The sequence below is a fragment of the Panthera leo genome, chromosome E1 (genome assembly GCF_018350215.1).
Source record: "Panthera leo isolate Ple1 chromosome E1, P.leo_Ple1_pat1.1, whole genome shotgun sequence".
NCBI classification, from domain to species: Eukaryota; Metazoa; Chordata; class Mammalia; order Carnivora; family Felidae; genus Panthera; species Panthera leo.
The window spans coordinates 28,838,251-28,864,595 of NC_056692.1; the positions used below are offsets into that span (position 1 = coordinate 28,838,251).

General features: G+C 54.5%; 1 protein-coding gene and 1 long non-coding RNA gene across 8 annotated transcripts in view; one reads left to right on the forward strand and one right to left on the reverse strand.

The window, feature by feature from the left end:
• The window catches only part of MSI2 (musashi RNA binding protein 2), a 389,492-nt gene that overhangs the window by 15,599 nt on the left and 347,548 nt on the right, over positions 1-26,345 (reverse strand). For all 4 annotated transcript variants that reach the window (XM_042914722.1, XM_042914720.1, XM_042914721.1 and 1 more), the window contains exon 11: positions 12,150-12,212. In XM_042914722.1, coding sequence (XP_042770656.1) covers positions 12,150-12,212 — 63 coding nt within the window. The remainder of the gene's footprint in view (positions 1-12,149; positions 12,213-26,345) is intronic.
• On the forward strand, positions 1,398-8,857 carry LOC122206008. 4 transcript variants are annotated; one of them, XR_006196337.1, is made up of 4 exons: positions 1,398-1,737; positions 3,552-3,774; positions 4,631-4,800; positions 5,830-8,857. It is a non-coding gene; the product is annotated as an uncharacterized LOC122206008 (long non-coding RNA). The 4 variants fall into 4 exon arrangements; XR_006196338.1 differs by lacking the exon at positions 1,398-1,737 and adding an exon at positions 5,141-5,223 and having other exon boundaries at positions 1,747-3,774; XR_006196339.1 differs by lacking the exon at positions 3,552-3,774 and having other exon boundaries at positions 1,406-1,737.

Genomic DNA, 26,345 nt, shown 5'->3' on the forward strand with positions numbered 1-26,345 from the left:
TTAGAGGAGGTGGGGAGAGCTGCCTGGCGTGGCTCTTTGTATCCATTTCTGAGGTATGGATGCTGATAATAAAGTCACAGAGATGGTGTGAGACTCTACATCTGGCAAGAACCTGCTGGTACTTGAGTCCACGGTTATACATTGGACTTGACCAAGGGAGCTTTAATGGCCACTGAGGCCTGGGGTCGACGGTGGTAGCTTCTGATTTAATGGGTCTGCAGTGTGGCCTGGACCCCAGGACTTTGAAAAATTCTCCAGGTGATTCTAACATGCAGCAAAGTTCAAGAGCCACTTTGCCCCAGTCTTAGATTTGCTCACCGACCGTAGCTGTTAACAGGTTCACCTTTATTAATAAATGCCATCCGGACAGCCAAGACCTAAGAGTTTAACCAACCACGCCCAAGGATGGAAATCTGACAACAGATTTTTTCAGTGATACACAATTCTGGAAATATTTCTGTCCCTCTCACTTCAGGCCTTCACGCATGAAAAAAAAAAAAAAATGCAGTGCTGTTTTCAAATGCATTCTCATCACCTGGAAGCCCCTGGCTTTCTCTCCAGTCACTCTTCTCAGCTCTTAAGGCACTGTCACTGTCACCTCCCCATGACAAGGGATCGAGAGGTTTGGAAACTGTAGCAATATAGAGCTACAGAGTTGAAAGGTCCTTAATCACCCTCTAGTCTGAAACCCTTTGCCCCAAAATCACCTAGCCTATGGAAGCTAGACCAGAACCAAGATCCCATTCCACGCTCTGAACCTCTTAAAAAACAATTATCATCCTTATCTGATCGATCCACAAGGCAACCCCGTATCCTGGGAAGGTGAAGGGATAAAAGGGAAGCCTCTGAACTGTTTCTGTCCCCAAGGCCAGAGCACAGACTGCTGTGGGGCCAGTCCCTGGACACGATGTAACCCTCCAGCAAGTTATATCCAAGCCTGACTTGTTTCTCTTCAAGGCAGGTGATCTGGGAGACATTGAAATCTCAGGGCTGCCTCAGTGGGAGGTTTAAAGACTATTTCATGCACCTGGGGATAAACAATCTAGACCCAGAAAAGTCAAACAATGTGTCCAAGGATACACAGCAAAACCGGATCCTCCAACATCCCTCCACCTCTCCTGGTTTTGCTACTGTTTCTAGTCTTCTTCCCTGGGAGTGGGTTGACATTGCCAGACCTTTCCCTGGGTCAGTGCCTAACTGACCCCTGACTCCGGGGTATCCTGAGCGTGTCTGAAAGACAGCCTCTCTTTCCCCCAAGGCCCGGAAAGCCAACCCGCTGCAGGTTGCAGTCAGAAATAACTTCCAGAAAGAGAACGGAGAGTGGGGCTGGGCAGCCTTTGCCTCCCACAGTGCTCTACCACAGGCACACAGGTTTGCACTGATTGCTTACCACAGACCTGGACAGACCGTTTTATTAATATTAATAAGTAACCAGGAACAAAGGGCCCCTTTATTTTTAGCTTTCTCTAATTGCGTAGTAATTACTCATCTACAAAACAAATGAGCCCCTGCTCCCGGTTGCCATAGTACCGGGAGCCCAGCCTCACTGCAGGACGATTGGCCAAGGATCCTGCTGCTCCCGCCTCAGGCCCCGCCCCTCCACAGCATTGGCCCAAAGCAAAGCCCCAGCAACTGGTCGGCCAATCGTCGGCTTCCCAGCGACCTTCCAGATTCAGCCCTCACCGCTCACAGGAAGGGTTGTTGACTCATCCCTCCGGAGAAAGAGAACGGGAGAAGGTCTGTCTGGCTCAAAGAGGCCCTCCCTTGCTCCATCGCCTAGTTTCTTTTGGGCAGTGGCTAACTTCCTTCAGGCTTGTTTTAGCTAAAGTCTCCTTTCAAATAATAACAATTACCTTCAGGCTGGCTCCCTCTTACCCGACCACGCCTCCTCTGGGCCTCCTTTGTCTGCCTGTGGTCTGAAAAGGATGCAGGGACTTGGAAGCCAGATCAGAAATGTCAGCCAAAGCCAGACAGAACCATGACCTTAAGTCTGCAACAGCAGAAGCTGCGGCATATATGCATTATATGTGCATATAATGTTTCCTGAGGCCTCTTATAAACGGGCTTGGGTTCTCTCTCCCCGCAAGGATACGGAGAATTAAGTTGATGGGCAGCGGCGGTTTTCCGTTGAGTATGTGTTAAGAATGCGGACCTCCACTCAGGAATCCAAGGGGCTGGGGCGACGGGGCATCTGCTGACATGGTTGAGAGCACAGATGTGATGAGACAGACCCAGGTTCCAAACCTGTCTCCACCACCTCTACAAGCTGTCTAAGCCACAGTTTTAAAATGTTCAAAATGGGAATGGGAATGATAGTGCCCTCTTCATAGGATTATGAGAATGAAATGGGGGTAGGGCAGGTGGGCCTAGCCCCGTGCTTGGCTCACTCATGCAGGAGTTATTATTAACATGTTCTATTAGCATCTCGTATTAAACTTGGCTGGGAAGTGACTCTAGCAGTCTATCAATCACCTGGAACATATCCCTCCCTTAAGGGACCTCCAGATGGGGGTGAACGTTGAGATGCTGGCTGGAACCCTCCTATCCATGCCACAGAGTGGATTTCATCGTGGCTCTCTCATCCTGACAGATCTAATTCCAACAGCCAATCATAGCTGTTCAAAAGCATTATTTGCCCACCTCCTGTGCTGCAGGATCCCAAGCTGGCAAGGGGAGACCTTTTTATTAATATTAATAAGCATCCAGGAACAAAGGGCCCCTTTATTTTCTGCTTTCTCCGACTGCATAATAATTACTCATCTACACTAAGAATGAGGCTGACTTTGTCTCCTGGAGGCAAATATAAACTGATGGTTTATATTGTTGGAGAAGGCAGGCACCACTCTGGGATACATGCAAAACATGTTCCATAGAGTCAGAATCCCGGCTTTCATCCAGAAGACCTCACCAATCAGGAAGAAGGCTGAGGACACAGTAATGTGTTGAGGAGGGGCACCCCAGCTAGGGTTAATCAGGTGTGGCTTCCTGGCAGTCTGAGCCAATTGTAATGGAGGGAGCAGAGATAAGGACAGACAGAGGCTGCCATGAGGGCACAGGAGTGGGAACCAACAGTCCCAAGCAGGGAATGAATAATAACTTGTTGGCAGAAGCAGAGAAGAGTCACAGGAAACTAAGGCGGAGTACTGTGACCAAATGCTCCCCCCTCTCCCCGCCGTGTCTGCCTTGCTCCCCTAACCTGGCTCCAGATCACAAACCCAGCCCCAGCCAGGGGGATTAGGGAGGGGTCGAGCTGTGTTCTGTGGGACCGCTGCCAGGCTGATCTTCCTTAGCTGGTTCTGTCCCTACCAAGTTCCACCGCCATAAAGCGTACGAACCTCTCTCTCCCACCAGTAGGACTGTATCAATCTGGGTTTCAAGGTCTCCCAGAATCTAGCCTGCCTCTACTTCAGCAAGCCTGTACCCCCAGTGCCCATCAGGCAGCCTGCCACTGTCCCCCGGGGAACTGGCTGCTTATCCCATGCTCATCATGACCTTTTATCCAAGTTCTCCCACCTGAAATGTCCTCTTACCTCTCACTCCACACCCTTCAGTGTCTACTTTGAGTCTTGCCTCCTATCTGAGCTTCCCTGCCTGCTGAGTGCTCTCCGATCAGGCGGGAACGTAGGCTCACTGAAGACCAGCTCTTGTAACAACTGTGTGCTGTGTCCGCCCCCAAAGACTGGGAGCTTGTTGAAGGCAAGGACCTGCCCTGAAATTCTGCATTCCACCCCAGACCCCAGTGTGATGCTGAGCCCAGAGTTAATCAGCTAATGGGTAAGAGCAAAAGACCCGAAGCCTCTCTTTTACTGGGCAGTGATAACATGAACATTCGTGGAGCGTTTACTCTCCATGATCTGTCACTCGTCCTCCTGCTTTTTTAGTCTCAAATCTAATCTAGCCTGCTGTCAAGGCTTGTCTGACATCCAGATCTGATGTCACTTCCTTGGTTCAGGCCTCTCCGAGGCTCCCCGGTGTGTGAATCCAGGCTCTTGAACATGTCACCAAAGGCCCTCTGCTCTGGCTATGCCAGCCCTCCGGCTTTATCGGCGGCTGCTTCCCATGCCCCATCCCCACCCCGCTGCATTTTATTCTCCAGCCAGAGTGAACCGTTTGCGGGGCTTCAGATTTACTCTACTGTTCTGGGCTCTGGTGGCTTTGCACATGCTGTTCCCCTGGCTCTTGGGGAGCTCCTGTTTGTCCTTTCAAAGTGGAGACACTCACTCCCCTGTGAAACCTTCCCTGACTTCCCAAAGCCAATCACTTCCTCCTCTGTGCCCCTTCTGTTGCCGGACTTATGGCATATTATAAGTACCTGTTAGCCTCCACACGAGGCTGGGAGATACCCGAGGGCAGAGACTGTGCTCTGCCTTCATCTAGGAGATTCCACGGCTGTGGTGGGCTTCATGCTTGACTACCCAGCCACACGCTCCCTTACCCTTTACCTTACCTTACCTTTATCCGCACCCAGACTGTCCTTTGGAAATCCATCCTTCTTGGGCTCCTCAGTTTGAGGGTGGGGGTATGGATCCCACTCTCAGCGATTGGCTCTCACCAGCCAGGCGTTAGTCAAACGGCACAAAGCTCTGGGGTCTGCTAGAATTTGGGACCATCTGACCCCCTCTTCTTCTAGACTGGTTGGTATGAAGCAGGAAACTGTTGTAGCCGTTTGGCACCACAGGAAAGCCAACATAAAGACAATATTGAAGCCAAAAGGAGGACCGAGCTAAGAGAAGTGCCGACTCCCCGGAGCAGTCTACACATGAAGCCCACTCTTCCATGGAGCTTCCAGAATGTTAGCTGGTAAAGTCCCTATAACATTTAACCAGGCTGAGTTGGGTTTTCTGATACGCCCCAAAGCCCCCGACTCAAGGCCGAGGACAGTGCCTGCCACGTGTAATAATAATTACTGTTGTTACACACTTAATAAATATCTGCTGAATTCGACTCCGTGGCAGATGTGCCCTGGGCCCAGCTCAGCAATCTATACCTGAAAAGGTGAGACTGTGAGGTCCTGGGGCCTGAGTCCTCAGAGGACACAGCACCGGTTCCAAGGCTGCTGGGCTCTCCCAGCGCGTCCCGCATGTCGGGGACATCTGGGCAGCAGGTGAGTTCTTCAGAAACAAACATGGTTTTTCTGCAGGTCTCCTTAAAGGAAGTGAATTTCAGGGTTCTTCACCCTCGACCAAAGCCTTGCTCTCCAGGTGACTAGCTGTGTGACTTTGGGTAAGTCACACAGCCAATCTGCACATCAGCTTTCTCTTAAAAACAAACATGTAAAGCCAGGCCCAAACCTTCTGCCTTCCTGCCTGTCTCATGGGCTAGCTCTGGTCACGGCAGTCGAACCTCTGCAGAAACATAAGGGACCACGAGGCACCCTCGCCTGTGTTCTTTTGAGGATTCTCACCAACATATGGGGTCAGCAGCTTTTGGGGCTCCTCACACCCTGCAGTGGCCCCACCCAGCCCAGGGGGCAAATAAGGGGTCCCTCTGCCCATCTCCAGTGTGCTTTACACGCTCTTATGGAGCCTCCAAGGGCCACGTCACACATTCGACCCCTCCTGCACACAGCAGGGCCTGGGCTCCCGAGCCAGCATGAGAGAGAGGGCCAACCAGCTCAGGGGACAGGCACGGATGTGTCACCCTCTGAAAATGATTCCACTGATTTAAAAGACCATTAACATTCTCCCACTCCATTCACTTCAGGATTAACTTATACTCAGGTCTGGGCTTCAAGGCTAGTCACTAATTGCACTAGAGTTGATTTATCAAGTGCATGGTGTTTCTATTACAAAATTATTGATTACAGCTGATGTATTTTATCCTCAACAGGGTTGGTCCCAAAGCCCTCGGAAAATGAATGAAGCTGAGGTCAGCAGCGGGCAGCTCAGCGCATTATTATAAATTCACTGGGGTTACTGAAATCCAATGCTGGACTCTTTCTGGTGAAAGACCCGGCTCTCCCAGGAATGAAGATTTTAATGACAAACTGAGAAACGAGGTGCCCATGCCCAGAACGCAAGGCCATGGACTGGGAGGCATGTGTTCGGGCAGGGTCTTTTGGGTAAGTCTGGCTGGTTGCAGCAGCTGGTCATAACAGGTCACGGATTTGCTCTCCCTCTGGGCCAGTGTGCTGGCTCTATTCCATGGACGCAGATGTGGCTCTATCCCAGCGAGAGAGCGTCCCCAGGACCCTACCCCCAGCTTTGGCCATCTTGAGGCCCCAGAGGATGCTTGCCGCTAGCACAAGGGAGGCTGGGTGGGAAAGAAGAGATGATTGCCCTGCAGCCCCCTTTCCCGGACACTGGATCCTGCTGATGGAAGCGCAGGAAAGCCGACCTCAGAAATGGAGGCAGCACATTGATCCACTTTCCTTTTTTAAATGAAGCTGATGAGAAGTAATGCATCGTGGGAAATAAGGACTCTCAGCAGGAGGGATCTAGATTCTCAAACCACTGCAGGCAAGAAATGTTATCTGCCTTTATATTCCTTCCTGCCAGCCGCGGAGCAAACCTTCAACGAACGCGTTGCTTGTTGAAAGCAACACCTGGGAACCCTAAAGCTTAAGACACAAATGACACAAACGATTCCCGGCTCCCTCCAGCGGCCGGAAGAGTGTGTGTGGGCCGCTACCGTTCACGCCCCTCAGCCCCGAACACAAATAAGGCGAAGGCTGCCACGGGGAAATGGAAAATACCCCGGGAGGGGTGGGACAGGCAAGCCTGCTTCATGAGCACCTGCACCTACCCTCCTCCCCAAAGCATTTTCTCTATGGTTCAAGTTCAACTAGTTCTTCTATGTCTTGACTTGAATTTTGCTTTTGTTCACTTTGCCTACTGGAACTGAAACTCTTAGGATGTCTGGTCACAGGCTAGTGAAGCCGTCTTCCTGGCAGAGCCAGACTTAGGATTTAGGCCACTAAGGGGGATTTTTGTCCTCTCTGCCTTCTGCCCCACCACCCCCTGCAGAACGGCTCTTCCCAGATTTGCCTTCCCGGGCCTCGTTCCGTCCCGTGACTGACTGGCCTGCTCGCAGGCAATCCTTGTTCGTGCTGACGGTGCCACGGACTTCCACGGCGCCACTCCTCCCCGTTGAGCTGCCATTCTACTCTGTCACCTCACGCTCTTTCGGGAACTTCATGAACTCTGTGACTTCCTGGGCTTCAGTCTCCCATAACAGATAACTTCTGCCCTGAAGGTTCAGATTCCACCGGCGTCTTCCCGTGGCATTAGTTCAGAGCCACCGACTGGCCCGACTTAAAGAGCAGGTCCCAGGTGGCAGCTGTGACTTCATGTGCCAGCAACTTGTAAAGATTAGGGCCATCTCCCAAAGCTCTAAGAGACCTCTGGCACTCCCTTACAGTGCGTCATCACAAATGTAGGGGAGATGGTGTGTCCAGAGACACTGACCGCACACGTCCCTGAGCCTCTGCAGAGGCTGCAGGACTGCGAAGTCTTCTGGGAAGATGGAGGGAAACTGTGGTCTCCTCTTTACATGTCACAGGGTCCCCTTCCCACCTGTCCCCTCCCTTCCTCCTCCCCACGAAGCTGTGCCAGTAGTCTCTGTACTAGGAATGTTGCCACTCTGACCCTACTTGCCCCCACCCTGCCCCCTGGAGACCTCAGGTAAAGGCTTCTCCCTTATCTTCACCCACAGTGAGAAGAAACGCTAACCTTCACTAGGACCCAGTGCATTTCCTGTCTGCAGACCGAGCATCTTAAGATCTGAATCCCTTTCCCCGCAACGTCTCACTTTCCCTCCACCCTGGGGACTAGACTGCACAGACAGGACTGCCACATGGACCCGTCTCCTTGAAGGGCCGGATGTGAGCTGGCAAAGGACTCAACGGAGAAAAGGGCTCGGGGGAGCCTTGATGGTAGGCCTTAAGAAATAAGAGAAGACCTGCTCTGTTCAAGAACCATACGAGGAAGACAAGAACAAGGAAGAACTTTCAGACTCCCTGCAATCCTGGTTCTGCTCTCTTTCGCGAGAGTCGGTCACTATCAACAGAGATCTCAGGAAGGCTAGAGCCGAGGGTGGTGACCCAGCGCTGGACCGGGGGAGCGGGGAGTGTGAGGGGAGGTGGTGGTGGCTGATGGCGAGAACATGGATCCGAGCCCCTTGGCAACGTTGACAATATGGAGCCCCCTCTCTTCCTGGTCCCCCACGCTATCCTTCAGACAGCCGTGCCGTGCCGGGCTGTCGCGGACCCTGTAATATCAACTCAACAATGCATGTTCTACAACTACGGCTACAGCTACCAGGACATCTACTACAGTGCATGCATTTAGTTCAGTCCCACAGATACATACACTCTAAGAACAGGCAGGGGAGGTGTGAAATGTTTTACTGGACAACAGGTGTGTTGGAGTTGTAACTAATAAAAAAAAAATCGAAAACGAAAGTGTACAAAAAAAGACATTTCTTGAGAGTTGGATATGAGTTTGTTTCTTGAACTGTTTCATCTGAACAAGCAAAAACATGCAAACCAGCTGGTACTAACAGGAAGCTGGACACTGAGAGAGGATTAATAGGTGTGGACAAACCTTCCCGCTGAGCGTGCTCAGAAGAGTGTTTGAGAGGAGGTGTGCAGATCCTAGTGTAAGAGAGGCGGGAAAGTATGCCTCAGAGACACTCTCTCACCGCAGCCCCAACCAAGCAAGAGAAAAGACAACAGAAACATGACTCTCGCACTCACCACCACCGTCAGGAACTCATGTTACTAGATTGGAATAAAGCTGGCAAGTATAAAGTACAGTAAGGGGTCCTGGCTGGGGCCGGAGATGGGCTGGGGGTGGGCAGGGGGCTCAGAAGCTCTTCGGCTGATACACAGACCCACCCGTAATGTCACCCAGAAATAAAATAGCCTGAAAATCCAAACCACTGCCCTCACCTGTGTGTGTGTAGGGGGTGGGGTGGGGTCGTTTACCAAAGTGGATTCAGGTTTGGGTGGGACATGATGAGGCCATTGGAACTGAATGAATACGATCAAAATAAACAAACAAACTCTCGACTGAGCACAAGGAAAGATGACATTTCGGACTACCAGGTGAAGGTAAAAGAAAAGTGACCCACTGCTAGTGAAGTTATCTAGGAGTCGGCAGGGACCTCCCCTGGGGGGGTCACCTGAGCCCTGCTCACCTCAGACCCAGGGCGAATTAAGGCAAAGGCGGGCAGGCTGGCCCCGAGGAGTTGGCTGAGGTGGGTGCAGAGCTCACGGCCCCCCCGGACCTCCTACCCTGACACCATAGCCCTGACAGATGCGAGTTGCCAACCTGAGCAAAATCGAAGCTGTTTCCCACCCCCACGGCCCTCAGCAGGTGCTTCCGCCTCAGGAAGCTCCCCCAGTACGTCATAACATGGAAGGGAAAAAAGAAAAAACAAAGCTGTGAAGCTAGACCAAAATGAAAGGCAAAATAGGGCCTTCCATAGGATGCCTAATCCCTGGACCAAGCCTGACAGCCAGCCTCTGGGGAGCAGAGGCCTCGTTTCCTACCCTTTTCCAACCACCTGCCAGGGGCAGCAGAGTACCAAGCTCAAGGTCGGTACTCCGCAGACCCCCTGAGCCAGCTTCTTCCTATAAGAGAATGCGCCTGAACTTGTGACGCCCTCCAACAGCTGAGGCTGCTTGCTCGGGAGGCTGAAGGAGCATCCCTGTCCCGCTGGAAGGAGCTGGCATGGGTGGGGCAGGGTTGCAGGAGCAGGTGAAGGTAGAACAGGGCGGTCAGCCGTCCGTGATCATCTGCTGGCCTAGGCTGATGCGCAAACCCAGAAGAGTCTGGGCAGCCCCTTTCCCATATCTGCCAAAATGCCACCGAGGGCCACTACAACAGGTAAATAATTGGCCATCCCACCAGGCTCGGAGTCCAGATTATCTTCTAGGAGGAGGGAGGGGACAGTCCTTACAGGCCAAACCACACTGAAAGAAAGAGAGGTAGAGATCCTCCTTCCCCCATCTTGTAACCCTGCTCCAGGTCCAAAGGGGGGATGGAGGTGAGGGGCTGGGCTACCCTGTCTACACGGGGGCAGGTGTCTTCCAGCCCAGGTGGTAGTCTGACTTTAGCAGGCACGGGCTGGTCGTCGCCCTGGGGCTTACCCCAGGCCCCTGACCCCCAGGCAGCACTGTGGGGTGCCCTGTATCTTCCTGGCTGAGCCTGCACCCTTGGGGGCAGGCACCTCGGAGTTGAGGATTTACTCCTTGCGCTAACCTAGGCTGGTGTGGGGCAGGTGGTCTGGGAGCACACTCCTGAATAGAATTCACTAACAGTGCAGCGATGAGCATGGCTGACCTCGAATGGCCCCTGGGAGACTTGGCTCCCGATGGAAATGGCTACAAATAAAACACCACTGATCCTGGAAAAAAAAGTGTGGTTGGAGATGGCTCTGGAATTTGGGGTTAGGAGTTAGGGGGAGGATGGATGGGACTCCTGCCTGGCTCTCGGGGGTGGGAGGGGGGGCGCGTGAGAGGGTGGGGGTGGCAGGGGGGGCAGAGACCATGGGGAGACCGCTCTCAGACTCACAAAGAACCCCATGCTGCCCTTTAAACTTGCCATGACGTCAAGGAGAATGGGGGTGGGGAGAGAGGCAGGGTTAATTTCGGGTTAAAGTTTAGTTTCATAATCCAAGTTATAATAAAGAAAGAAACTGAACGGAGAAAACAACCAACAACACTCAAAAATCTCGAGGTTTCTTTTTGTGGTTCCCCCCGCCCCCCACTAGGCACAGGTAGGACAGAGGCTCATTTGTAATGATACCAAAAAGCACTCAAGTTAAAAAACCAAACAGAACAGGGAGACGCGAGGCAGCGGCGCGCCCCGCCCCCAGGGCAGGGGGCACCAAGGAACACGGGCCAGAGGGCAGGTGGGGCTGCTGGAGGCCCGCTAGGGCAGGCAGAGGCTGAGGACGGGCGCCCAGCTCTCCGGCTAACTGACCCTCAGCAGCCCCCAGACAATTCCCGGCCCCTCCAAACAGATCTCCAATGGGTGATTTCGGGGAGTGGATCCTTTGTAGCTCGAGGCAGTGCCAGTTTGCATGGAACGGATTTGTACTGATGTTCCTAAAGGGCCTCCATGTGCCAGTCTCTTATCACTGAGGGTTTGGGTTTTTGGCATTTGCCCTCTGGGCTTTTAACGCCCCACTTCCTGGCACCCCACCAGCACCTCCCTCCCCCCACCCTCCTCAGAGCCCGGTCAAATAATTGCTTCCCTGGGTGCTCCAGTGCCCTGTCCAAGGGGTGTTGGGCTGGGGGGTGGGGGTGGGGCCGCAAACCATGGCTACTGAGTCCAGGAGGAGCAAGGGCCTCTCAGTGGCTGGGGAGTGGAGGCCAGGAGGCCTTGCCAGGGGCCCAGCACACAGCAGAAGCCCCATGTGCTTAGGAAGGTGGGGGGGCATCTGGGGGAGAGGGCATCCTTGACACACCCCAGCTCCAGCCTGACCCCACCGTGCTGCTGGGAAAACGTTCTCACCTCACTTGAGGGGCTCTAAGACCTCCTCAAAGTTTGGGCTTGGAGACTAAAGGACCGGGGCAATTTTATGCAAGAGACAATCCCATTGCCCTCGGCAGGTAGGGTCTAGGAGCTCTCTGGTCTCTGCTACGAGGAGAGTCCGGGATGCGATAGGGGGCTTCAGGAAATCGCTTCATTCCACTGAGGTCAGCCCCACTTCCAGGCTTCCGGGACTCGGGCTTTAGCCCAATCAAGCAAGGTCATCTGCCAGGTGCAGCAGGGGCCCCGAGGCCAGGAGCACGCCCGTGGGCCCTGAGCTTCCCTCTCACAAGCTAGAGCTTCTCTGGCGGGGTCAGAGGCTCCTGGAAGGGAGCCCCTGTGAAGCAGCAGTGAAAGCTGAGGAGGGAAATGACCAACAGGTGCCCTGAAGCCGGCTGTCAGGGGAACGGGCCGTCCAAAGTCAAAAAGAAGTTCACTGGTCTTTTTTCAAAGAGCGAATCACGGTCCACCTTTGGTGTGCAGTCCTGAGACTGACCCCCACGGGGAGCTGCCCTGGGTGGCAGGGCCTGGCCCGCGCCCCCCTGTCCCCACCCTCCGGGCTGTGGTGACAGTAGTGGACAGACGCAGCCACACAGATCCAACAGGGCCTTTACCTTCCCCCGCACACTGGGGCATGCCTGGGAGCGCCTGTCCCACACACCTCCCTACCTGATCCTCTTGCCGCTGCCACGGCCGCCGCCGCCACTGGTCCGTAAGCCGCTGCTGGGAAGCCTGGCGGGGAGAGAGGAGCCGGAGTAAAGGAGAGACCTCGGAAAGGGCCCTGCACAGACCGGGCTCACAGGCCGCGCTCACCCCCCCTTCCCGAAGACGGGAGTGCAAAGGGATCTCCTCGGGACAGCTCTCAGGAGGGACCCGGGTCAGTGGCTCTCGGGCTTCTGGCAGGCACAGTGCCTTTAGGTGTTTTTGATTCCTACACATTTGGCACCCCAGAAACCAGTTCTAAAAGGAACACGGAAATAATTGGAGAGGATTGGGAGGAACTTCTCTTGCGAGTGGGGTGGGGTCCCTGCTGCCCCCCGCACCGATCGAGGGGAGTCTCCCAGGGTGTGTCCAGAGCAGGGCCACGCATGGCCCGGGGATCCCGGGAGTGGTTGGGACCGAGCCTCTTGGCAGAACCCGTCTGCTCTCCTAAGGCTCTGCCTGCCTGCTGGGCTTAGTTCCGGACTAGCTCACGCTAGCAGGCCATGGGGCCAGGTGTGCTGGGAGTCCCAGCTGACTGTGTACACAGGAAGGCAGCTGTAGGAGGGAGTCGGGGGCTGCAGGGACCTACGTGGGGTGAGCCCTGCGGCTCTGTCTCTCAATTTCAACCTCCTGAGGCACATTATGGGGATTTCAATCCAGCTCTTCTGTCTGAGCTCTGTGTCCCGATCAAGTCAGCAGTGAAGGGTCTCCTCGGGAACTCCAACAAGTGTGTGAAGTGTGTGTGCAATCTAGTAACACCCCCGGGAGCAAGGGTGTCGCAGAATGGGACTAAAGGTGAGAAGGGACGAGGTGACCCAGTGGGGCCGCAGAAGGCCCAGGGGAAGGAAGAGGTGGGTGAGGCCCCTCCCCTGGGCCTCTCTTGGCCATGAGCACAGACACACACAGCCACACACGGGGACACACACAGATACACTTACGCGCACATGAAACAAACACCCTCTGCCGTCCAGGCAGACTTATGGAGGCCCCATTTCAACTTTTGGAGGCCTGATTTCAAGACCCACTGCCAATGATGGTGGTTTTAAATGATGCGCCAAGAGCCAGCAGCAAACAACACACAGCCCGACAGCGGCTCTGCTTTAGCCACAGCAGCTTCCAGACATGGAATCGCTACGGGACAGAGTGGGGGACACATGCACCACGGAGGGCGGGGAGCCGGGGAGGAAAGAAAGGAAAGAAACAGAGCCGTCCCCCAAACACAGCGAACTAGAAGCCCACTAAACTCTAAGACTATTGTCCTAGCTACACGGAACTACTGGGGAGGAAAGAAGTTCAAAAGGGAACAAGCTAGTCTAAAAAGGTCAGGCTAAGCTACTCAAAACGTCAATGAAAAAAGACATACTTGCATTTAAATATGGTAATAGGGCTGTTGAGGGGGGAAAAAGAAAGATCCAGGTGAAATAAAGGTACGAGGTCATCCCTGGCTGCTGGAATGGGTCTCCCAGCTCCCCTGAAGGCCACATGTGTGCCTGGAGGCTGCCCCCCACCCTCCGCCCACGGAGGGTGGCACTGACCCCTGCCACCTGAGACCAACGAAGGGACTCCCCCACCAAGTCCTCTCCCCATTTGTTCCAAGCAGGATCTAGATTTCTCGAAATGTGGGTGGTGGCGCAAAGTGCTGAGGGAAAATAAGGAAGAGGTCAAGTTATTTCTCCCTATCCCAACCTCCGCACACCAGGCCCTGGCTGCAGGCACACAGCAGGACTCGGGGGACCCTGAAGGAGAAGGAAGCCGGCCGTGGAGAGAAGGAAGGTCAAGTTATTCTTTTGCACTCCTCACCCGTACTTGAAACGGAAGGTTTCCCTGGAAGCATGAAAAGGTGCGGTGGGGGGAAGGGCGGGGGACAGAACTGGGGGAGGCGAGTTTAGTCAATAAAAAGACATTTAACAAAAGGTCTATTTTCTGGAGTCGAGCGCATTTTTGACAAAAAAAAAAAAAAAAAGTCTCAGAGAAAAAGGAAGGAAAAAAAAAAACTTATCCAAGAAAGGAAATCCATTATCCTTAATCTCAGATAAAGGTTTCTGCTGGAGACTGAGCACCAGACACCGCTAAGGGCTGGAATTTAATCTCAACCATCAAACGGGGTAGGCAGACTGACAGGTGTGAGAAGAGGGGCAGGGGAGGAGAGCTGCCCAGGCCGCCCCCCACTCCGGAGAGGCCTGCAGCTCTCACAGCACCCCCACCCCCACACGGCACCTGGGACCCCAGGGCCACAGCCCCACCACCCAGCCCTGCCTCCTTGGGAATCTGTCCCGGACCACTTCCCCAGCTCCCTGCCATCCCCCTCCTGTCCTGTTAAGCTGTTCAGCCTCACTGGTCACCCCGAATATATTCTTCAGATGACCTGGCAGATAAGCCCCTGATGCTATTACCAGGGAGCGGGGGACAACGGGCTCTCCTTGTGGCTGGGCTTGTGGGGGATGGGCAGACACGGATCTAAGAAAAGGGGTGTGTGTGTGTGTGTGTGTGTGTGTGTGTGTGTTGGGATGGGGCTGCCCCAGCCAGGGGCCGTCAGAGGCCAAAGAAGCATGGGGACCCTGGCCTAAAGCTGTCCCTGTGGAGGACAGCCTGTCTCTAGACAGCAAGATGTGCCTGAGGACCAGGAGGCCGTAGCACGGACCCGGGTGGGAATGAGCTCTCCTGGGCTGGGCTTGGAAGAGCTGGGGGTGCAGGGCCTCGCAGACTTGCCTTGTGATCCTGTTTTCAGCATTTCCCCCAAGGCCCTGAGGAGCCAGAGGTCACCTGTGGCAGCCTACGTGCCTGGGAAACCTCTCATTTTATTTCTGAAGGGATAGGAGTTCTGTGCTGTCAAGCAGAGAACTGCTCCCATGGCGGGTACTTGGGATAAGACCTTGGGGAATTAGGCAGCAGGTCTGACGGGGCTCAGGCTTCTTGGGGGGGCCGAGGCCCAAGCAAAGATATGGCATAGCCCCCGGTCCATGAGCGCCCATGGCTGCCCTAGCACCCCACTCACCGCCCAGAATGGGAGATGACCATCCCTTCTCTGCTGCTGGGAATGTGGGGAGGGGCTTCCTCCTCAGCAGAGCCTACCTGGCCAATGCACGAAGGGAGCAACCAGGCTTCTTGTGAAGCAGGTTAGCACAAGTCTTGGATTCAAATCCTGACTCAGCCATTTACTAGCGTAACCTCTTGGCAACCTTTGACTTTGGGCAAGTTGCTTAACCCTTCTGTGCCTTGATGTCCCCATCTGTAAAGGGGGCGATGATGTCAGTGCAGGATTAACATACACAAAATGTTCAGATGAATGCCTGCAGGGAGTCAGTTCAAATGAATGTTAGCTGCCATGTTGCTGAGGCCTGTCCAGCCATCAGCCCTGCCTCTAAGGCAGACTGCCTCTCCCCCTGCCACCGCCCGGAGGGCTCTGCCACTTTCTCCATGACAAGCCACATGGTTAGATGGTCAGATGCACACAGGAGGCTGGAATTCTTCATACTGTCCCAGCTTCATAATGCCATTTCAGTGGAGCTAACCTTCCCTAGTTCAAAATCAGAGTATGCATTACTGTTCAGCTCTGACAAGGACTGGGCCAAAGAGGGCAGCCGGGACCCCCCTGCTCGAATACTTCCCACTTCTTAGTAGTGAATCAGGCAGAAAAGAGAAAAATGTTTTGTTGATAAAATCTCAGGGCCTGCGAGCTTAGGGGGCCCATCTGGGTGAACTTGGGTATCAGGAATGTGGTCTGCTCCTCCTGATGGTACAAAAGAGTAAAATGTTAATGGTGGAACTCAGGGCTGGGCAGGTGCCACGCCTTAGTTAATGACAGTCACACCCAAAGACCCAAGGTTGCTAGTCTGGAGTTCCTCGGCCCCTCTAACGGGGTAACAGAAGGATCACGGTGCTTGGTGTCAACGCCTCCGACCCCCCCTGGCCTTGCCTTGCTGTTGTAACTTGGGGACGGTGCTTCACTTCTCTGGGCCCGAAGTAATCAATTCGTGTCTACTGCAAGGAGGGGAGACCAGAATGGCCTGTAACGTTCCCTCACCTCCGACCCCGCATGGACCTGTCTTCTGATGTAAGAGGATGACGAACCTGGAAAGCGGTGGCCCTGGGGTTGGCGCGAACACACCTCTGAGGTTACTAACTCATCTAAGTAAAAGCTGTCGCCATCCCACTGACAGTGAACAAGACGCTTTTCTGGACGTTTCAGAGCCGTGAGAAACTTTATGGCAAATTAGAAGCGAACGGCGCTTCTGACTTTTTTTTGAGAATTATGTGATGCCACGCCGACTTTTTACTGCTTCTGTGGCACTTACCGGGTTCTGCCTTACCTAAGCAGTTATTTTTACGTGCACGCCCCATTTCTCTCGCTGGGTGACAAATTCTTCTAGGGTGGGGACTGAGTCACATGTCCCACTTAAGACCTAGCCCAGAGTCTGCCCCAGAGAAGGTTCTTGTGGAACAGCAGCTGCTGATGGTCAGGAAGGATGCTCTGAAGTGGTGAATGAGAGCCAGGGCTGGGAGTCACTGCCCTGGGGAAACTACAACCACAAGGCAGTGCCACCTGAACATTTAGTGGCCTCTCCTCACGTGATCCTCCACCCCAGGGGTGGCTAACTCAGATGCCCACAGGAGTGGGGGCCAGGAGCAGAATTAACCAGCGGAAGGTGCCGGACTGCAGCCACCGGGAGAGAGGACCCTGCTCTCTCACGAGCGGACCCTCACCCCTGTTGCCCACTGGACCACCTGGGGAGCCTTAACAAATGCTGAGTCCCGGGCCCCACCTCCGGAGATTCTGATCTATCTGGTTTAGGGGTACAGCCCGGACAGTGGACCTTTAAGTGCTTCCCAGGTGATCCCAGTATACAGCCAAGGGCAAGAACCTTCCGTTTAAAGGCTTTCAAAAATTTCAAAAAGTGAGGGGTGCCTGGGTGGCTCAGTCGGTAGAGCATCTGACTCTTGATTTCAGCTCAGGCCATGATCCCAGGGTTGTGGGGTCGAGCCTCACGTCCGGCTCTGCGTGGAGACTGCTTAAGATCTTCTCTCTCTCTCTCTCTCTCTCTCTCTCTGTCTCTCTCCTGCCCTTCTCCCCTGCTCACGCTCTCTAAAATTAAAAAAAAAACAAAAAAACAAAAAAGCAAAACTCCAAAAGTTAAATTGTGGTGCACATCTGCACAGTCCATCACTCCGCTTCCTTGTGGAAGGAAAGGTCCTCCTGACAATACAATGAATCTAACTCTTGTGACCCTCTCTTGTGAGACCCACCGCGGGGCCTCCATTCAGAGCAGTGGGGCTCTGGCCTGGCTGCGGGAGCCTGCACGACATGCGGAGAATCAGGTGCGACCCACATCTCTAGCCTTCCAGGGGCTTCCAGGGGCTTCTGACGCACGGGGGAGGCAGAGAATCCCTGATTTAGAGGAAGCCTTGGAGTGTCCTTGGCTTTTAGTAAACACTGAAAGGGGGCCGCTGTTGTCGGCCACAGGGTATCAGGGAATGCATGTCTTTCTTTGCATCCTCTCCCCTGCCCGGTACGAAAAGGTGCCAGCCTGGGTGTGGACTGCCAGCGATATGGTCCTGGCACAGTCACTCCTTATTTCTGTGACCTTGGATGAGTCAGTGGGCCTCTGTGCCTCTCACGGAAAGAGGAGCTGAGAAAATTCGGAGTTTCCTTATGGCTCCAACAGGCTGTGATTTCATGAAACACTCTCTTGCGATGCACATAGCCATCCCGAATTGTCCATCATGAGATGAATTTTCCCTGTGCTGTGTTGGCTTAAAGCACTCTCCACCCCTTCCCCAGCATGTCCTGTACCTCCAACCACCAGCATTTTCTAGAGATGGTTCAAACATTCCTGGCCAAACCCAGTGTTGCTTGATAGAATCCAAACACTCAAAAATAAGCAACCCAAAGAAGAAATTGTCACCCAGAATGTCGGAAACACGTCCTAAAACAGTTTAGAAAACCATCTGTCATCTGACTGGCCCAGGGCCCTCCCCACCTCCCGGGCAGGCCTGTCTGGTGAGTGACAGGGCTGGTTCATTTAAAGGAAATCCAGAGCTTTGTGCAGAGAGAGAGAGACAGAGTGGTGGCTGCGAGGGGGCGAGGGTGGAAAAGGGATGGAAAAAGGGTGGATGGTGTACTTTTGGAGGAGGACGACTCTGGGAATTCAGATCGGAACAGAGGGTCTGAAAAAGAGGGGGCAACTGATATCCAAAGGGACACATTTACATGATCAAACTGTAAAATTTTGCTTTGAAGAAAGCTTATGATACGTGTCCATTGAAAAACAGAAAAAAACAAAACCCCGAGTTCCTGGCATTTAAAATAGGAATCTGATTTCCACATACCTTTTTAGGAGCGAGACTGACATTCCCCCAAGGACACCGACAGTGCCATTCTCCTGGAGACACCCCCACCCCCCATGCCAGGAGAGGGGTGGAGCGCCTACTGGGGCAGAGGTGCTGGAGACGGTGTGGGGTCTCATCCTCAGTCAGGAAAATGACCGTCATTTGGGACCTGGCTAAGGTCCCTCTGGAGAGGAAGGCAGAGGGGCCGATGAGAAGGCCAGGCCTGCCTGCCTGGCTGTAGGGAGGGGAAGGGTGTGTGGCCTGGGCTTGGGCCTAAAGGAAGTGAAAGGCTCTGGGGTCGAGCCCCAAAGGCGTTGGCACCTATGGCAGGGGGTGGCACAAAAATAGTCCCAAATAACTTTTAATGCAACTGCTGTGTCGCTTAATTTTCTCTTTAGATGTTTCAACGCGGATGAAGGGGAGGAACGCTGCACGTCAAACCTTTACGAGGTTTTATGGTCTGGTTGTCAGAGAGCCTCTGTTTGGATGAAAGTCTTCGGGGAAGCATAAAAACTGAAGTCAGGGAGCATCCTTTGGAAACGACATGAAAATTCCCAGAAGAGGCAAGCACAGACCCGGGGCACCCGGCCAGAAGGGAAAGGTAGTGTGCCTGCGGATTCCTTCCAAATCAGAGGCGCTCAGCGGGCAAAGCAGACAGCCCGCCGTCCTCATGCCCCTGAGAACCGGCAGTGGGGCGAGGCCTGCCCCCCACCACCCCGTGGAGCTTTGTGGCTTCTGATCTCCTTGGTGACTGATAATGGGCCCTAGTCTCAACCAAGCTCCCAGCCTGGAGTGTGGGGTGGAGGACTGTGGGAGGAGAACTGAGAACATACTTCAGGTGCTGCTTCCTTGCTGGGAGCCAGGAAGCTGAGAGCTCTATGTGGGGACTCTGGCCCAGCATCCTTCTTCCTGGGCCCTCCTACCCTCCAACAGAGAGCTGGGGCCCACAGTACCCTCACTCACCCTGAACTTCTGCAGGCAGCTATGTTAGAGCCCTCCCAGTCTCCAGACGCTTACCCTCTCCGTAAATACTTACTGAGCACCTATTACATGCCAGAAACCGTTCTAAGCCCTGGGATCATAGCAGTGAACGAAACTCACGTGTTCTCTGCCCTCATGGAGCCTACAGTCACTAGCCTCTGACAAGAAAGGGGGGGGCGGGGCTCCATCTGTGGGACCACACTGCACACAAACCAGCTCCCTGGGAAGGAGAGGAAACTGGCCGATAATAAGCAGGGCCTTAGATAAAGGCTCACTCTGCCAGGGAGAAGGGAGGGATCTCTCATGGACCCGTCCAGTCTGCAGCCAGGCCCCTGTGTCCCCTTTAGGGTCTCCTCCTAGCTGAGCTCAAGCCCTGGGTGTGGCTACCCCAAATTCTGCTCGAAGAGGCGGGCAGCAATCAGAAGCGCTGGTCAGAGGCCTGCATCCAGAGTGGCTGACACATTCCACGTGCTCTGGTTCCTGGCCATACGAGGACACTCTGTTCAACATCAGCTTACGCTCTGGCGAGACCTCAAGAGCAAGGATGGCCGCAGGGAGTTCATGCCGAAAGCAGCCCTCGCTGCTCTGTGCCAGCAGCTTGTGGTCCTGGATAACCCAGGGCTCCCCACTTGCCCACAGAAGGAACACCTGCCTGTCTCTCTCAGACCGAGACCAAGATCTTCAGGTGAAGGGATTCCGGACCGTGGCCTCTAAGGACACATCGGCAACTATTCTGAGTTTCTCCTTTCACGAGGGAGAGTTCTCTCTCCCCCCACTCCTTGTAAACACTGCAATTTCTGCTTAGGAGATGCTCCCCCACCTACCCCCAATGGGTGTCGGGACAAACCACTGGTCTCACTATTGATCCTTCTAGAGCTGGCTATTCAGATGGCTTTTCACACTTCTTCTTGTTCCCCAAATTTCAGATGCTGAGCCAAAAAAATCCTGCTTCCTCCCCACAGGGTCTCTCACTGATCCATTTATATCTAAATGGCCTGGAGTCTCTATGGGCCTCCTCACCACGTTTACCTTCCCCCGCCCTCCGCCTCCAGCTTCATTCTATATGGGCCTTTGCAATGGCTCTGCCACAGCACGGTTCCAAACACCCACGCCGATGGCACCCACCTCTCTGGACCAGGGCAGGAAACACTCAAGCCTTGAGCACCCCAAGACTTTGGGCTGGAAGACCCCAGGTCCCCATCCTGGCACCATCGGTTGCTCAGTGAGAGCACTAACATCTGTGATCTCAACTCCGCCTGCCCCCCCATGTAAAATGTAGACACCCCCCCCCGCCCCCCACTTTTTGGTCTCCTGAGATATGAGACTTTCTGCCATCAAGTGGCAGAGCACCACTGCATCTGGCATCACTGATGGGCGGACCATGGACGGTCAGGGAGTCTTGGGGGAAAGCCAGGGTGGTGAGGGAGGCACTCCGGGGGGCTCAGGGCAGCTGTTATTTACCAACAGGTACAGAAATATTTCACATTTTTAACAGTCAGTATGGCCTACCACTGCATCCCAGCCCAACCCGCAAGGGCGAATGGCAGAACCTTCCCTCCGCCTGTTTCCTCGCCGATACGTGAGAGAGTCTGGTCTAAATGATGAGAAAGTAAGCGGAACACCAATGGCAAAACGGCAGCTACCACTGTAGCACTTTCCACGGCCAAGACCCCAGAAAGTCTCCCCTGGCCAGGCCCTTCCTAGAGGACCCGGGATCATCCCAATGAGCCTGACCCCCGCCCCCCTGCCAGGAAGACATCGCCAGCCCCATTTAACAGAGGAAGGGCTCCGGGGTCGGAGAGCTTAAAGGAAACCGTGCAGAGTGATCAAAGCAAGGTGGCAAAGTCCCATCTCCCACACTCACCGGTTGTGACCCAAGAAAAGTTTCCTAACTGCTGTCCCGGGTCCCTTCTGCTCTGCTGTCAAGGAGGCTAACGGTGCCTCCGTGCAGGGCCTGCTGGGAAATTCAGGGAGATGATGGCACTGGGTGCTCAGCACCGTCCTCCAGCATGTGGCAAGCCATCAGCAAGCGGAATAATAATAACTTTTATTTCTATTTTTATTATTATTGCCCAAGGTAATAACAGTAGCGGAGCTGAGAACTCCCTCTGGAACCTTCCTGTTCTAAAATCCTATTAATTTACATGACATTTCACATCCAAAGGGCTTTCATAGATAACATTTATAATTTGCTCGTGAGTGATAAAGGGGTGTTTTATCCGAAGCGTGAGCGCGAACTTTGGCGGGGTAATGTGGCGGCAGGAGGCAAAGGGCTCGCAGGGGCTTAGGGAGAGACGGGGCCCAGCGACGTCGTGACCACAGGTGTGGACGTGGATCCCAGAGCTCTGTTGCCCTTGTCATCAGCCGGACTGGCTGCCCTCTTGCCCTCGGGCTTGTCCGGCCCCTCCCACCTCCTCTAGGAAAGGTGGTCTAGAGGAGCCTGCCTCTCTGGGTCATTCCATCTGACTGGAACCCTGCCTGCTTCTCTGCCCCCAACAAGTGCCGTACAGAGGCAACAGCACGTCTCTCTGGTTCACCACCACGTCCCAGGCATCTAGGGCAGGGCCTGTGACTTGACATGTGTTAAGAGCTATGTGATGAATACGCAAAAGATGGGTAGGTGGAGGAGGGGCGGATAGGCGCAAGGGGGCTGGGGAAGGGCTGCTCCTAGCCCTGCCTGAACCCCAGCCTGTTCAAGACTGGTATCAGAGGTCAGAGGAAGAAAGCCTGGAGTGGCCTCAAACATGTACCATTAAGAGAGCTGCAAGGCTGGAAAACCAGGGCTGCCCTGGGGCCAGGGAGACACCTCCTGAGGCTCAGAGCAGGGCAGTGGGTGGAGGGGCGGAGGGGCGGGGGGCGGGGGAAGCGGGAGGTGTTAGCAGGCTGTGTTCTCCTCAGAAGTAGCCAGCCCTAGTGTGCCCAGGCCCACTAGGTGGGTTCAACGGTACCCACAAAGGCCTTGACCGGGAACAGCCTCCTAAGACAAGGGCAGGGACTGCATCCCTGGCCCTCAAATTCATTCCCTGGATCTGGGAAGAAGTGGCATCAGCTTCCCAATGACAGTCTTTTGTCCAGCGGGCCTGGCCAGGTAATGGCACAGCCTCGACCCAGATGGGGCCCACAGAATGAACAGAGGCAGGAATGCAAGGAAGGAACACGTATGATGCTTTGGTGCCTTTACACCTGCTGGATGTGGAAAACCCTTCCCTCAGCTGCCTGCTGAAATTCTATTTGACTTCAAAACGCAGTTCAGATATCACCCCTTCCTGAGAGCCTCCCAAGCCAAGCCAAGGACTCCGTCCCCTGTACTCACTCTGCACACCAGTCAGACTGCACTGGAACACACCTGGCCCCATGTGGGATGTCCTCCAGGCTTGGCCCTCCTTGCTCGCTTACTTAACATCCCTGTGCCCGGAGAGGACCCAGCCCGGGGCAGGCTCTGATGACCCTTTCCAGAACACTGCAGAAAACGTGCTCTTGTCCTGCCCTCACACCTGAAGGCACAGGGAGGAGAGGTAGTGACCCCATGGGCTGGGATCCCTCAGGGGCAGGGGATCCAGGTTGACCCGCATTCTGGGGAAACGTCTCTGGGCAGGGCTCCCCTCCATTTCTTCGGCCTGGGGAGGAGGAGGGCATGGGGGCCACACTTCTGCCTTCTGGTCTGTCCTTGGCTGTCCTCGGGAGGACATGTACTGTCCATCCCTCAGGCCGGGCACTGCCACCTGCCAATAATTTCACACTCAATATTTTTTTTGTGCGGGCACCTGGGTGGCTCAGTCAGTTAAGTGTCCGACTTCAGCTCAGGTCATGGAGTCCGAGCCCTGCATTGGGGTCTGTGCTGACAGCTCAGAGCCTGGAGCCTGCTTCGGATTCTGTGACTCCCTCTCTCTCTCTGCCCCTCCCCTGCTCATGCTCTGTCTCTCTCTCTCAAAAGTATACATTAAATAAAATACTTTGTTGTTCTTTTGCAGGCTTTACACATGCTTTAGCTGATAGAAATTTAAGTGGCAGGCTTTCACATGCTTTAGCTGATAGAAATTAAAACCGAAGGGCTTGAAGAAAGGTGACTATGGTCCTGCTGACAGGCTGACCGGGGACTTTGTGAGCCTGGTGGTACAGGTGCTCCAGGAGGCGGGAGAGGGGAGCGAGGATGGCCATCGGGGGTAGATAGCATCAGATAGGCATGGCGCTCAACCCCCGGGAGGAGGAGGTCCGAAGCCACATCCGCAGCCTCCCTCACGCTGCCCCAGCCTCTGGCAGGGTCCCCTCCTTGGATATGACCCTACCCTCTTCCCAAGCGCTAGATCATGCCTGATCCCAGTGCCCCTCTTAGCAACTTGCGAGGAAAGGGAGCAGGGCAAGGATCAAGAGACCCATTTGACAGATGGGGAAACTGAGGCCGAGAGGAGGCCTTACTCTCCCAGCAGGTCTGGAGTGAGCACGGCGCTCCGGGCTTTCGCATGGGGAGCTCAGCGCTCGAGTAGTTGTATTTCCCTTCATTTATGCAGAAGAGCGTCAAGAGGAACGGAAAGCTGATCGAAAGTGAAACCCGCAATTCCCGTCAATTCAGATCGCTCCAATTCATTTCTGCAAACATTTATTAAGTGCCTATTAGGCACTGTGCTCTGCTTTCATCTGGGAATAGCGTCAGCAACCGGTTCTCCATGCGGAGGGCGGGGTGCGTGCCGGTAAGGCCCACACACGGCCCCGACGGCCCTCACGCCAGGATTTGGGGTGTGCGCTGGCACTTGACCTCTCCGTCTTTCAGAGCAGCAGACAGGCCTTCCTGACTACGCCTGCCCTCCACTGTCAAACAAGAGGGTAAGGGCCACGTGGTGCAGGAGGTGCTGGCTTGTGATTTAAGATCGGCCCGGGGATCCAGGCTGGGAAGGGGGGAATCCCTGGAGGCGATGCGTGAGGGCCGCAGGGCTGTGCAGATCGGGGTGGGTGATGAACAGACGTGCGCGGGCTGCTGTGTCAGGAGGGGCCTTCTTGACAAGGGAGCGTTTGTCTACAGAACTGCGGGTGCCCGGGTGCACGGGTCTGAGGTTACGTCCGCGTACCTGGGCGGCCAATCATCTCGTCTTAGCGTTTCAAGATCGGCTCCCAGCAGCGAGGAGCCAGCCGTGGCTCACCAGGTGGGCCCCGTTCTGGAACCCAACGGGAAGCCACGAGCCAGGCAGTGCTGGCAGAGCCTGGGGACCCACCAGATCGGGGGTCCACCAGGGTTCCCTTGCTGGGGGCACGAGAGCCTTACTGGGGCAGAGGTGTGAAGAGAGAGGCCCTGCCACACGTCAGTGGGAGAACAGCGCTGAGGTTTAAATGGACACCCAGGTGAGGGGTCCTCCGAGCCTCTGGTTCTACAATTCCAGCACAGCAAGCCAGGAGCTGCCTCCCCCCGCAAGGTGGCAGAGGCCGGGGAGGAGGGCCTTGCTCTTTCCCCTTGAAAAACCTGAACTCGGCAGAGACCAAGGCAGGATTGCAAGTGCAGGTTATCACCTCTCCCCAGTGGGGTCAGAAGGAAGGGGTGGACAGAAGGGAGCACTTGCTCCCCGCACTGGCCCAGGCTACCAATCGAGGCACGATCCTAGGCCTTTGACGGGGCAGCCACGGGCACTTCTGAACACTTGACAAAACGTCCTAAACCAGACAGAAGCGACAAGGTTGGGTGTGAGCCGCTTTAGGAAGCGGCCCGTTCCCCACGGTCAAGGCCCGCTCTCCTCAGTCATCCGGCTTATGGCAAACTCCTTCCCCTCCCGAGCACTTGGGCTCTCTTCACTCTGCTTTCTACCACCAGGCCACGCCCTTCCGGACAAGACAGACCACTCGGCCTTTGTCTTCGCTCAGACTAGCCGAACCTGACCGAAGCTTACCTGGCAGCTGCCCCTACTGACCGTGGGCTACAGAGGCTTGTCCTCCAGAGGGGACATGATGTCCTGGAGCTCCCGCACCTCTCCTCGGACCACACCCACCTCCCTCTGTGTGAAACAGAACAGCCATCTTCCAGAGTGACCGAAAATCACCCAGCACCCGAGAACCATCATTAGAGAAATAAGGAAGGCAAAATGCGTGGCGAGTGGGCATGGGTCCCAGATCCAGCAACCGCGCAGGCATCACTAATCAGTCATAGCCCCTCTTTCTTTCTGTTGAGCTAGGACTTGGCCTCAACATCACTCTTAGGCCGGTGCTCCAGGAGGCCGGTACCCATCAGTCAACATCGGCACGCGAGAGGAATCCTGTTTTCTGTTGCTGGAGAGATCCAAGCACAAGCTGGGACTTCCAGAACCAGAGTCCCAGGGTGACCCCATGCACTGCCTGGCTGCTCCCACTGAGCCTGTCTGGTCCCCCCCGTATTGCTGATGGACCCCTGCAGGGCCACCAGCCGGCCTGAGGCAGGGAGAGGAACGGAGCCAAGAGATAGTGAGGCAGAGGGGAGGAAAGAAGAGAGGAAGTGAAGGTGCAGGAGGAAGGGAACAGAACTGACCCTTGTGGTTTCTCCACGGGCCCCCCACCTCTCTGATTCACCTTGGAAATCTAATCACATTACTCCTCTACTTAAAATCCTGTAAGCGTTTTCACTTGCTTTAGGGATCAAATCTAAATTCCTGAATCTGACTCACAAACCTACCGTGACTCAATCCTGCCTCTCTCTTTAGTCTTGTCTCCCCTCCCCCACCCAAGATACCCCCTACAAGCTGCTCATACACCGAAATCTGTATAATCTGTGGGACCTGAACTGCTTCCTCTTTCAGGTTTGTGGCAGAGATTGCTAAGTATTCTGTATTATTCCATTATTATTATTATTATTATTATTATCCTGTATGTATTCCACTTTTCTTCCTCAGTACCCTGTTT